This window comes from Triturus cristatus, chromosome 6, assembly GCF_964204655.1.
Source record: "Triturus cristatus chromosome 6, aTriCri1.1, whole genome shotgun sequence".
Classification (NCBI taxonomy): Eukaryota; Metazoa; Chordata; class Amphibia; order Caudata; family Salamandridae; genus Triturus; species Triturus cristatus.
The window spans coordinates 1564986212-1565000032 of record NC_140589.1 but is presented as its reverse complement, the minus strand read 5'-3'; the positions used below and the strand labels follow the sequence as shown (position 1 = coordinate 1565000032).

The window sequence follows — 13821 nt, the reverse complement described above, 5'->3', positions numbered from 1 at the left end:
TCTTACAACCATGCCTGCTTTTTGCTTACAGAGAGGTGCCACAAAAGGGAGTAGGGTTTCCCCTTTGAACTTTTATTTGGTCACCCTGTAAGGGGCCCACTTTGTCTTGTAAAGGAAGGATAGGAGAGACCTCTCAAAGAACCTAAGAAGGATACTGCGGATTATGTGTTTGGCCTCTGTTAGAAATGGAGGTATAAGTCCCTTATCGAAATAGGGACCTTTGTTTCTAGTAAGGGTAAGGGGGATACACACTTTAGATAACCCCAGCTCACCCCCTTGGTAGCTTGGCACGAGCAAAAAGGCTAATCCATAAGGCAATATGTAAAGTATTTGTACTCAAAACACACAGTAATACAGTGATAACACCACAAATGGACACCACACCAGTCTAAAATAATAGAGTATCTTTATCTAAACTCAACAAGACCAGAATAACAAAAAGCCAACATATAGTTACTAAGATATGACTTTAAAACAGTTATTGCAAAGATAAAGGTTGCAGAAAACAAATAGCTTCACCTGGGGCTATTGCGACATTGTGACAGCAATAAATCCAATGTATGGCGCTGACCGCGAGGAGCGCAGCGTCGGGCACGGAGTCACATGGACCCCCAAACAAACAGTACCTTGAAAACGAAGTCTATGATGATGCATGGTGCCGTGGAGGTGAGGCATCAGTGCCGAGGTCAAGGCCGGCTTCCTGGCTGCCACGGGGGAGGCAAGGCATTGTGTCCGCGAGGTTGTGACGTGTCAAGTCCAGGACAGGGGAAGACGGTTGCTTCGGTGGTGAGGCGTTGGTTGCAGTGACGATGCAAAGTTGGTGAGTTTGTGGAGTCACCATCGGCGGTTAGCGGCACCGCAATAACAAGATGCAGGTGCTGGCAGTGACAGATGCCGATAACTTGCAGGCGCCGGCAAGTACTGAGCTGCGGTGAAGGCTGGGTGGTGTGTCGTTCACTTCATGTGCGGTGCCCCGGGCTTCAGTGCAGGTAGCGGCATCACAGCGGTGTCGCTGACGGCGTCAGAGACAGGTTTTCTTACTTCTCGTAGGTTTCTACCAGCTCCCAACAGCAGGAATACCTCCAGAGGCCCGAAACTGGAATAGACACCTCCTGGCAGGTCAGAACTCTCAGCAAGAGGCTTCAGGGGAGCTGGGGGTGAAGTCTTTGTGTCCCTGAAACTTCAGAACAGGAGGCCAGCACAAACAGGCACTTGGAGATCTTCTTCAAGCAGGTTCAAAGCAAAGTTCCAGTCTTTGTCCTCTCCTTGGCAAGCCAACCCCACACAACAAAAGGCCAGTACTTGTCCTTGGCAAAGGCTCCTCTTGAGTCCAGAAGTGATCTAAAGTTCTGGGGTTTAAAGTCTACCACCTATATCCCATTTTGTCTTTGTTCTTGTGTGCAAGGGTCTCTGAGCCCAGTCCAAACCAGTTCGGTCTTTACTGGTGCGGTATGACCACAGTGAGTGAAGAAAGCATTGTGCAAGGGAGACAAGCCCTATTGAGGTGCAAGGAAATCTCCTTCCACTACTCCAAATGGGACCAAGCCCCAGTGGTAGTCTACAGTGAATGCACATCCCCAGCCCCTGTCACGCCAAAACCAGACAGTCAATCCACAAACAGGCAGAGGCACACAGAATGGTTAAACAAGAAAATGCCTACTTTCTAAAAGTGGCATTTTCAAACACATAATTCAAAAACCATTGTTACTAAAAGATGCATCATTAAATTCTGAGTTCAGAGAGCCTTAACTTTATTTCTCTATCTTGTCCTGATGAGAAGTTATACTTGTAAGATGTTACAAAGTATTTCCCATTCTAGCCGACGGTAAAGATAGCCTTTTAATAATGAAAAACAAATTTGGCAGTATTTCACTATCAGGACATGGCACACACACCAGTACATGTCCTCCCTTTCACATGCACTGCACCCTGCCCAGGGAGGTACCTTGGGCCTGCCATAGGGTTACCTTACATGAAGGAAAAGGGAAGGTTAGGGCCTGGCAAGTGGGTGCACTTGCCAGGTCGAAATGGCAGTTTAAAATTGCGTGCAGGCACTGCAGTGGCAGGTCTGAGATACCTTTTCAGGGCTACTTATGTGGGTGGCACAATCAGTGCTGCAGGCCCAATAGTAGCATTTGATTTACAGGCCCTGACACACTTGGTGCACTTTACTAGGGACTTACCAGTAAATCAGATATGCCAATCATGAGAACCAATTGTAATAACAATTTACACAGGGAGCACTTGCAGTTTGACACTGATCAGCAGTGATAAAGTGCCCAGAGTCCTATAGCCAAGAAAAGCAGGTCAGTAAAAAATAGAATTAAGAAGCAAAACGTTTGGGAAAAACCCTGCAAAAAAGGGCCAAGCCCAACAGCCTCTTTTCCAGGATGGCCGAGTACATGAAAAAAAGCAACAAAAATCTTGAGGCCAGCCAAGAGCTCCGGAAGCTCTGGTATGACCAAAAGGCTGCCACGGTGGAGGTCTAACCAGGGCAGAAGGTGTGGAATTTGGAGCCTGTGGCTTCTAGGGCCCTCTGGGACAAATGTATTAAGACATGCCCTATCCTTGAAAGAAAAGTGGAGGTCACCTATCTGCTGCACCTTGGCACATGCAGGAACCCCAAAGGGTCATACATGTAAATTGCCTGAAACCTTATAATGACAGGGCTGACTTGACCATGCTTATGGTCACTGTTAAGCATTAGGAAGCAGAGAGTGAACCTTTCCCTTACTTCCTCTCTCACATCCCTAACGATGGACCAGTTGAAGGAGTGGTCCTCTCAGCCACCCTCACTGACCAACAGCAGACTGATTGCAGGCAAGTCGTAAATCAGTTTTCTTTGACCCTTGGTCAGACAAACTGCTGTACACATGACGTGGACACTAATGACAGTCTACATGTCAAAAACAAAATCTACAGGCAGTCTGATCATGTCAAAGAATGCATCAATGATGAAGTGAGCAAGATGCTGGAATTGGGTGTCACTGAACCCCCAAAGGGCCGCTGGGCCAGCCCAGTTGTCTTAGCCCCCAAGCCTCATTCCCTGGGTGGAAATAAATAAATGAAGCTTTGTGTGGACAATGCAGTCACAAAAACTGATTGATGCACATCCAATCCCTAGGGCTGATGAACTGATTGACAGGTTGGGGAGAGTCAAATATCTGAGTACTTTTGATCTCACTTCAGGGTACTGGCAGATAGGTCTGACCCCGGGAGCGAAAGAGAAATCCGCCTTCTCAACCCCAGATGGGCACTCCAGGTTCACTGTGATGCCCTTTAGATTAAAGAATGCCCCATGCCACCTTTCAGAGGTTGGTAAATAAGGTCCTGGATTGGAAACTTTAGGGCAGATTATCTGGATGTTATTGTGGTCATTAGCTCCACCTTGAAGGATCACCTGATCTACCTCCAAAAGGTCCAGAAGGCTCTACAGAGTGCAGACCTCACTTTCAACACAAGCACATGCCAGATGGGGCAGGAAAAGGTTGTATATTTGGGCCACCTTGTGGGTGGAAGCCAAGTTCAGCCACTACAACCCAACATCCAGACTATTATGGATTGGGAAGCTCCAACCACCCAGACCCAAGTCAGGGCATTGCTTGGCTGGGTACTACAGGAGGTTTGTGCAGGGATATGGGCCCATTGTGGCCCCCTCACAGAACTGACCTCCAAGAAAATGCCCAAGAACGTAAACTGGACAGTGCGCTGTCAAAAGGCGCTTGACACCCTGAAAGAAGCAATGTGCTCAGCAAACATTCTAAAAGTTCCAGGTATACTAAGCTGTTCATAGTGCAGACAGATATGAGACCAATGATGATGGCCATGACCAACCTGTTGCTTTCAGATAGCAGCGTTGGGGTGCCATTGAGAGGGAAGCTTTTGCTGTAGTTTGGTCCCTGAAGAAGCTGAGACCATTCCTGTATGGTTCTCACTTCCTTGTCCAAACTGACCACAGACCTCTTAGATGGCTCATGCAGATGAAAGGAGAAAACCCAAAAGTGTTATGGTGGCCATATTCCTACAGGGAAAGGACTTTATAGTGTGACACAGACCTGGGACTGACCATGCCAAATCAGATGGCCTTTCCAAGTTCTTCCACTTAGATTATGAAGACTCCCTAGGGAAAGGTTTGTTATGTCCTCTTTCGATGGGGAGAGGGGGATCATGCACAAAAGTGCCTTTTTTGACATGGTTAGCCCCCACTTTTTGCTTGATGCCTGATGTGATTTCGAACTGTAAATGCACTGGGTCCCTGCTAACCAGGTTCCAAGTGCCATATCCCTTTCCCAAAACTGTACCATGTTTGGCACAACTTCAGCCACCCTTGTAAGTTCCTAATAAATAGTACCTCTTGCACCTAAGGCAAGGGTACTAAAGGGGGTCCTCTAGGGCTGCTGCATGTATTATGCCAACCTAGGGACTCCTCACCAAGACCAGGCACACTGCCATTGCAGGCAGTGTGTCTTGGTGCAGAGAACTCAGAAGAGTCGACATGGCACACAGTGTGCCATGCCTATAGACACTGCATGACATATAGGTAAGTCACCCTTAATTGCCGGCCTTAAAGCGATAACCCTAAGGCAGGGTGCACTATATCCCATGTGTGAGTATATCTTCATAAGCAGCTATGACCCAGCAATATCTAAGCCATTCTTGGATATTATAAGTGCACAGGGAAGCTATCAAAAGGAAGTGGGCTGGATATTTGTCATTAGAAGTTTCCTAGCTCCATGATGGCTTCATTGTACCCTAAAATGTTTGGTATCAAACATTTTGTCTTAATAAATCCTCACTGATGCCAGTGTGGGATTTATATAGGTCCCCTGAATACCTACCAAGAACTGGTGTGGTCTCTGACTAGTCATAGCTAGCCTGCCACCACCAGACATGCTTCTAACCTTATGGCATGAAAGCTTGAGCTCTAAGAGGCCAGAAACAAAGCCTGCTCTTCACACCTCCTTCAGGCCTGAATGGCCTTTCAGAGCGGGAAGCTTCAAAGATGTTGCCGCCTTTGAAGATTAGCCCAGGCTTCCCCAGATAGTGGGGGATGCCAACCCCCCTTTCCTGCTCCACATTTGGCAGGAGGGAATGCAGGACAATTAGTGCTCCCATTCAGCCAGCACCCCCTAAGGTGTGGCAGGCGATGTGAACCCTTCTCCTGCAAAGCCACCATTTTGAGATGGGGGAACAACAACCTATCAGGGCTAGGTTGCGCCCCATCTCACAGGAAGTGTTCACTTAGAGGGTGTAGACTTTCTAAAGTTAGGTAACCCAATGTCCACTACCTGTCACAACCCTTCACCGGCCCTAAATTTAGTATTTAGGCGGCATACCTAGATCTGGAAACTTAGATTCGATGGACAAGAAGAAGACCACGACAAAGAAGACCCTCTGCCTAAGAACAGAAGCCCTGCTGCAGACGAAACTAGCGCCAAACTGTGCCTTCTGCCTCAAGCCTGTTTTTACAACTTTAGAAGCTGAAAGTCGCCGCTAACTTTCTTCTATGAAATATTTAAAATCAGAAGGAGGCATGTGTTATTATGCACGTATTACAATGTTAATCAATGCTTTACCTAAAAAAAAAATAAGAAACATGCATCTCTTCCAACTGAAAGGGGCCCTTTCAGCTATAATTTTGTAAGAAGAAAAGAGGGCACCAGTCTAGTAGGGAAGAGATAGAGCTCTACCATATTTTAAAATCCAACAACAAACGACTAGAGGCATCATCAAAAGGTCAGCAGGACATCAGCTCCAAAAACTGATCAGAAATTATGCCAACGGCACCAGGGGAATGCAAACCATATCTTAAGCTTTTCACCGGAATACCAAAGGAAGACATTTTCTAGGTCTAAGCTTGCTGGAGAGCCTGGAGGACGTACTGACAAGCAACATCAGTGATTGCTCAACAATTCCTAATAGAAGTATTTTAAGGGAAATATTTACATATTGTTACCAGGAGCAGCTCCTCCACGTGGGCGTCGGAAATCACCCCACTGCTTTCTCACAGTGCGGGAAGCAGAAACGTAAAATGGTATAAATACCATTTTACGTTTCTGCTTCTCGCATCTGGACTGTGTAGGGGCTAGTGACACGAGAGAGTTTAGTGATTCATTGAATTTGGCTCAACTGTCTCAATGGATCAGTGCCCCGTCACAAAGGGGTGGACATATCTTAGATCCTGTATGCTCCAACTTCCCTCTACGCGTTCAGGTACCTCTCCATGTCTCGTGGTTAGATCATTACTTAATTCACTTTTCATGGACCATTCAGGCGTCGCACTCTGCCACACGCTCCCTCCAAAGTAGACCATCTCAAAGAATAGAGCTCTACGCGCTTTGCATAGTCCTGTCTGACACTCGCCCTTCCGTTTCCAAGGATTTGGTCTGCGCCCTAGGGAGTTTTAACAATTGGATCTCACAGGCTGTAGATCATCCCCACCCCTTCCCCCCCCTCGCTAATACACGAGTAAGAAGCGTCCCCTCCAAACCCAGGTACTCTAGCGAGCTTAAGGAGTTAAATCAATCCTGTAAAAAAACTGGAGCGCAGTTGGAGAATGGCTTATTTCCCATTAGCTAAAACAGTGCTAAGGAAGTCTCAGAACGAGTAATACGCCGCCACTAAGAAGGCTAAAAACAACTTCTACACAGAACAAATTGTTCAGTCCAAAAATAATTCTAAAGAAATTTTTGCGATTGTCCAGAGCTTTCTGAACCCTTGTGCGGAGCGTATTACCTTCCCTGCTTCCAATTCCTAGTGTGAGAAGCTGTCCTGTTTCTTTATAGATAAGATCCAAAAGATCCAGGACAGTATTGTGACTAGCACCGATGGACAGGCGGGGCTCCCTGTTCAGAATGCCCTGGTCTCTGACTCAGTTCTTGCGTCTTTGACAGTTTTTTCACCCATTCCCCTGTGTGATTCACTTCTCAAATCCCTGAAATCAGGTTCACCAACTGATCCCTGTCTAGCTAGGCAGTTGGCAGCAGCGGCCGTGGTGGTTAATTCCGAGGTCAACACTATCATTAATCTGTCACTTCAGACCGCCACAGTTCCACTCGAATGGAAACAGGCTAAACTGCTTCCGCTGTTAAAAAAGCCCTCCTTAGATCCTGCTACGCTAGCTAGCTACCGGCCCATCTCTCTCCTCCCGGCTGTGGCAAAAGTGTGTGAGAAGGCAGTTTTTAAACTACCTTCCAATTTTGTTGAATCATCTGGTGCCCTCCACCCAGCCCAGTCGGGATTTAGGGCTTCATTCAGCACAGAGACTGTCCTTGTTGAGATGGCAGAGGCTATAAGAGAATGTTTGGATGCAGGCGGCAGAGCAGCCTTGATTTTATTGGATCTCTCTGCCACCTTCGATATGGTGCCTCACCATCAACTCTTGGCCCGTCTCTCAAACATTGGAATTTCAGGCTTAGCTTAGGACTAGCTTAAATCATTCTTAGAGGACAGAACACAGCAGGTATGGATGCCCCCATTTTCCTCGGCTCCTAGAAAGGTGACCATGGGAGTTCCGCAGGGTTCCACGTTGAGCCCCCTCCTTTTTAATGTCTACATTACGCCTCTAATTTATCTGGCAGAGGAGCTGGGAGCTAAGATTATAGCTTACGCAGATGACACCCAGCTCCTCTTTACGTGGAAGGAGAGGGATTTGTCCCTTGATCTAGCTAGGAACTGCCTCTCAGCCGATTTTAACTAGCTTACAAGGGCTCAGCTCAAATGCAATGAGGACAAGTCTGAGGTTCTCCTGTATGGCTCTTTTCGCCCTCAATTTAGGGAAGAACTCTGGCCTGCAGACTTCCGCAGGCCTAACTCAGTTGGTAGTCCGGTCAAGAATCTGGGGGTCTGGTTTTGTGAAGACCTCCGGTTCTCTGTGCATATAAAAAAATTAGCCGGAGTGGGCTTTGGCACACTGAAGGCACTCAGGATGTTCCTGCCATTATTGCCTAGACCGGCCAGGGAAACGGTGACTCGTGCCCTCATTCTGTCGCGTATAGATTACGCTAATGCATTATATATCGGTCTGCGGGGATACCAGCTAAAAAAGCTGCAAATTATTCAATATGCGGCAGCAAGAGTGTTGCTGGGCATCTCCGGCAGATCTATCACAAAGCAACATCTTCGGGATCTGCACTGGCTTCCCGTGGAGCAACGTGTTCAGTTTAAGTCTCTCACTCTTGCCCACGGGGCCCTATACAAATCTGGGCTCCCTTATCTCAGGAGACGCTTTGATTTTTACGTGCCCCGAAGACAATTGCGATCAGCCGCACTATGTCTTGCAGTCATCCCCCGATTTCATCTTACACGGATGGGGGGCAGCCCTTTGTCTTTTAGGGCGCTAAAGCATGGAACGCCCTTCCTCACGAATTGTGAAACACTCAGGATCTCAGACTGTTTAAAAAGCAGTTAAAGGCCGTGCTTTTTAACTAACTTGGTTTCCCCCCTTGCTCAGTGAGCTGTGCTTTCCGTAGTTGGCTTCCGCGCCGGTACACTCTTGAGTATCCGTGCGCGATACAAGTGCTTTATAACATAACATAACTGCGAGAAAGCAGAAGAAGGGTATGCCGGGTTGGCGGGTCGGGGAGGAGTGGCTAGCCCAATGTTATAGGCACTGACTGACTGTTGCATTATGAAATATGCTGCATACTGTTGCATTAAACTGTTAGAGTCACATTTTCTATGAGGCAACTTCTTTGGAAATACATTTTGTAGTTATCCTTTCTAAACAGAGAATTACAATGAGTTCATAACCCAGTCAGTTTATAGCTCATCATAGTTTTTAATTCAATTTTTAAAAACAACGGGGAACATTGTCTTTAGATATGTAGGCTGCATGTTGTTTACTTTTGAGAGAGTATGCCTTTGAAATAAGTTGTCCTTGGGTCCTCTCTCAGGAGGAGATTCAGTGTTCATGTATTTAACAAGGACACTTATGAACTACAATTATAGATAAGCCATTTATTTGTTCAGAGCTTTGAAACACATTCTTTTCGATAGCATTCAATTCAGATATGTCATCCTTGCGAATAAATAAACTAACACAAGGCATTCAGTCTAAGGTGTAGTTTCTCTCTTAAAACTTGTTCACAAATGGTCACAATGGCAGACTAAATTGAATGATCACTGTTCACTATTCACACTCAGGGCGTTAGGTTTCTCTCAAACAGCACTGAGCATGTCTGAGGCTCAATCTAGAGCACTCATTTGCTCCCTGGCCGATTTGAACGTTGCTGCCCAGGAGTCTTCACTCACTGACTTCAGCATCATTAGCCCCCCAATAACAGCTACTGTCAGCATACCATGTTGAAGATTGTCATTGGCATTTAAGCTGCATTTAAACTGCCTACACAGAGGCAGCCGAAAGAAAACACATAATAAAGCAAAAGATACAAAGCATAAATTGTCACGTTTAAAAAGAGAAAGAATATTATATAAACAAAAATAAATAAATACCTCATAGGAAGCCTGGTGCAAAGCATTCCATCCAGAACAAGAATGTGATCCGTTTATGTTTGCTCCATGTTTGAGCAAGAGTTGCACTATATCAGCATGCTTATTTTCAACAGCTTAAAAGAGAATGATAAAGAAGAAAATACAATATTAACATGACATAGCTACTTTAACAGTAATCGTAATAGGACAACAACGTGTGCAAACCCTTTGAAAATCATTGCAATTGCCTTCTATTTAATTTTCCCTGTGGAAGAACCTAGAGTAAGGGGTGCTAATACACAAACACATGAGCTAGAGGAGTCTTTCCAAAAATCACCAACAAAGGAAATGAGAAAGGATGGAGGCAGACTTGATGAATACAGGCCCCAGCTAGGCCCGCAGGACACAAGGGTTCGCTCTCCTGTAATGAAATCTATAAGGAAGTTGGCACGGAAACTGCAAAGTACAAAGACAGCATTTATTAACCCTTAAGGGTGGTCCTACAATCCACACAACACTCTTCAGTATTGCATAGAGTAGCACAAAGAACTTACGTACATGGTCCCCTTTTATACACAACAGAGGGGCTCATAAGTGGGTGGATACAACATGAGGCCGAAGAACATTACCATTTATGGTCATTTTCGATACTGAATCAATATGTGGGCGGAGCTAACACACTCCTTGAGCCCGCGAAAACATGGTCAAGCAAGGCTAACTGATAACAGATGTGGTCAAGTCTGGGCATGTGCCAGATGGACAAAGGAGCTATTTATAGACTGTTACTAGGCAGATTACAAGAGCAACTAACACAGAGGTTGGACTCTTCTCGTGGGGAACACGTTGGAGCATGACAATACAAAATGGAGTCCGAACTTCGGTCAACATAACAGAGAAAACACGATCTATAAGAGGGGAATTAATGTCTTTAGTAAATGCTTAATCACATCGTCGTTTCAATTTACAACAGACGACCCTTTCAGCATTTACTGAAGACATTCGGTTTGTTAGGATAATCATCATGTATGTCAATTGTCATCATTTCTTCAACTTCCTTAGCTAAACGTTTTTGGTGAGCAACATCGGCAATAGCTTTCTTATCAGGGATACAGAATGATACACATAATGAGCAGAGCAAGGGACCACATTGAACGCAGATACAGCACGAAAACAGAACTGCTACAATAATGCAGAGACCAGTTAGAACCTTCCATCCCCAGGCAGTAATTAACGCCCAAAACCATCCAGAAAAGGACCAAGTGCCGTTTTCTGTATGGATCTCAGCTGCAATTTTATGCAGTTTATTGATGGCATTATAAACTGATGGCGTATGATCAGGGATAAACACACAACAGCTACTTCCAATAATTTTACATGCTCCTCCTCTGTCAGCTAGCATAACGTCTAATACCATACGATTCTGCAATGCAACAATTCTAGTAATTTACAATTCCTCCGTAAGATTCCCAAGAGCAGCAGCAGTCTGATTTGTCACAGCTTCTACCACTCTTGTTAATCTTCGGATCTTCCTACTGTTCAGGGCAGCTCCAACAAAGAAAAACAGTCCTAAGTTAAAATCAATATACTGTTGCAGACTGGTATCAGTCTGATCTACATCATCAATTGATAAGGTACGTTTATACCTATTTACAGTCACATTATTCAATAATTTCAGATCCTTATGATAAGATGCGGGTGCTAGGAATACAGGAGGTAATAGAAATGATACATAGCATACCCCAGACCACCCAGCCGGCAGACGGTAATAACCTTTATTTCCACACACAAAGTACGTATTATGGGAGGCTAAGAAGGTACTATTGTTCAACCCATCAATAGTCAGAACAGTAATACAATCACTAACACCAACAGGGATGAAACCCACACTCTGGACACACAGGTCCGCTTGAGCTTGTGCTACTTGAATCACAAATTTGTCCTTTCCCACAGTGTCTCTTGTGTTCGTGAAGATGTAGGGAATGGATTCATTGTCTGGTCGGTACTCTTCCCACTCCAAAATTGTCCCATTCGCTTGTGGATACCCATTTTTGTCTTGATGGCATTCTTTATTAAGTCTAAAAAGCAATCGTCCCACTGTCGGTTTCCGAGTGGCAAAAAGCAAAGTATACCATGCTCTACAAGAGCCATTATGAGAGAAAGGAAGTGGTATAAATGGCGTTCCTCCTTTCTTCTGATGAGCTGGCATCATCCCACATATCCAACAGTTCGTAGCATTCGTAGCAACGTGGGTATGATGCAGCATCTGGATGAAAGTGTTATTCAAGTAAGACTGTCGATGCTTCAACTCTTGATATGGTAAAGTATAAAAGTAGTGCTCCTCAGGCACCGGAGTTGTTAACACAAGAATCTTCCGAGCGGGAGTTACATCCTCCACGAACCATGTGGTTATCCCAACAATGGCTACTGTCAACATGAACCCTAATGCACAAAGGATTTTCTTTTTCTCCATATCAAAGTGGAAATAAAACCCAATATCTTCCTGAAACTAAAAGTCTGTCAGAACTCTTCCCCTTGGGCAGCGGTTGATTTCTTCACCAGCGGGCCAAGACGGGTGTCGCTACACTAATGCAGAGCTGATCCCCCCCCCTTGCCTCATCGGCTCTCCGTTTCACTAACCCAAGGGCCGTTCTGACAGTATGTCCCGGTACTGGAAAACTCACTTCCTTGGTCGAAGATGATATCGCCTTCCTCCAGGAGTCGCGTGGTCCGGAAAGAGCTCCTCAGTGGCGTTTGGCTCCGCAGCACGGCCTGTCTCTGCAGCCAAGATTTCTCGTTGATCGGTCAGCACGGCAGGTTCCACCAATCCGGGCGGCACCTTCCTACAGTGCAGGGAGTGGATCCAATTCTTTCTGTTGGAGACTCGCACAGCCGTCCTCGTTGCGAGGAGGACCTGCTCAGGGCCCACCCATCTCGGTTCCAAGCTGTTTGTTCTGTCAAATATTTTCACCATCACGTGGTCCCCAGGCCGGAGACCATGTCCTTCACCGGTAGACCGATCAGGGAGCGCCTCTCGGACCTGTTGATGGATAGAAACCAAGTTATCCGTTAACTGTGCCAGATAATCGCTCATCATTACACAAGGTACATCATACACAGCCTTAGGTCTTGGTGGGCCCCAAATATTCATTGGGCGTCCGAAAACAATCTCATATGGTGTAAGGCCAGTTCGAGAGTGCGGTACCGATCTAATTGACAATAACGCCAGTGGCAGAGCGTCTGGCCAAGTCAAAGACGTCGAAGCTTGAATTTTGGCGATCTTAAGCTTCAGTGTACCATTATACTTCTCAACTAGGCCTGCAGACTGAGGGTGAAACACGGCGTGGAACTTCTGAGTGATGCCTAGGCCCTTCAAGACATACTTTATAACATCCGCTACAAAGTGAGGGCCGTTATCACTCCACAGAAGTCTACAAACGCCATATCGGGGGAAAAACTCCTTCAGCAGCAGCTTCGCAGTAGTCATTGCAGTATTGTCTTTCGTAGGGTACGCTTCAACCCATTTGCTGAAGGCGCAAACCACTACTAGAACATACTTCAGATTATTACAGCGCTCCAGCTGGATGTAATCCATCTGCAGAACCTCAAAGGGTGCAGTGGGTGTCACAAACCCTCCTGCTGGAGTTCGAGTACCCTTTCCTGGGTTATACCTCAGGCAGATCATACAAGTCTGCACCACCCTCTTCGCTGTGCTAGCAATCTCTGGATGCTCCCAGACTTGGGTAAGCAATTTCACAATTGCGGAAGCTCCAACATGTGCTAGCCCATGTGCCATCTGAACCATAGGTTGTACAAAAGCCGTGGGTAATTTCCATCTATCCATCTGCTTATTTCTCCAGCAACCCTCATCGTCCAATTCTCCCTCTCTAGCCCATTGTTCCCGCTCTTCGTCAGAAGCGGTCCTTTGCATTTCTCGCACTTCCTCCTTCGCATCATGCCATCTTTCCACCTGTGACTTTACTACATACATGGCAGTAGTACCGGGCTGCATCGCCGTCTCCCGTGCTACTCGGTCTGCTAACGCATTCCCTTCTCCAACTTTATCAACTACTTTCCTATGGGCGCTACACTTAACGATGGCAATTTTCTTTGGGTATGTCAGTGCAGTCAAAAGATTATGAACTAACTCTCCATGCATTATCTGTACTCCATGTGACGTTAAAAACCCTCTCTCCTTCCAGAGTAGGCCGAAGTCATGCGCTACTCCGAAGGCATAGCGGCTATCTGTATAAACATTCACACATAGTCCTGTACTGAGCTCACATGCTCGTGTTAATGCTATCAGTTCCGCTGCTTGAGCTGATTTCTGTGGTATGCGTGCTGTCTCCACTATCGTTTGTAATGTGGTAATTGCATATGCTGCTGAAGTCG

At 46.0% G+C, this 13821-nt stretch overlaps 1 protein-coding gene across 3 annotated transcripts in view; it reads right to left on the bottom strand.

Annotated features, from left to right (window-relative positions):
* Positions 1 to 13821, bottom strand: part of ASB3 (ankyrin repeat and SOCS box containing 3) — a 529701-nt gene that overhangs the window by 245668 nt on the left and 270212 nt on the right. For all 3 annotated transcript variants that reach the window (XM_085612718.1, XM_085612720.1, XM_085612719.1), the window contains exon 5: positions 9454 to 9566. In XM_085612718.1, the coding sequence (XP_085468844.1) occupies positions 9454 to 9566 (113 nt within the window). The remainder of the gene's footprint in view (positions 1 to 9453; positions 9567 to 13821) is intronic.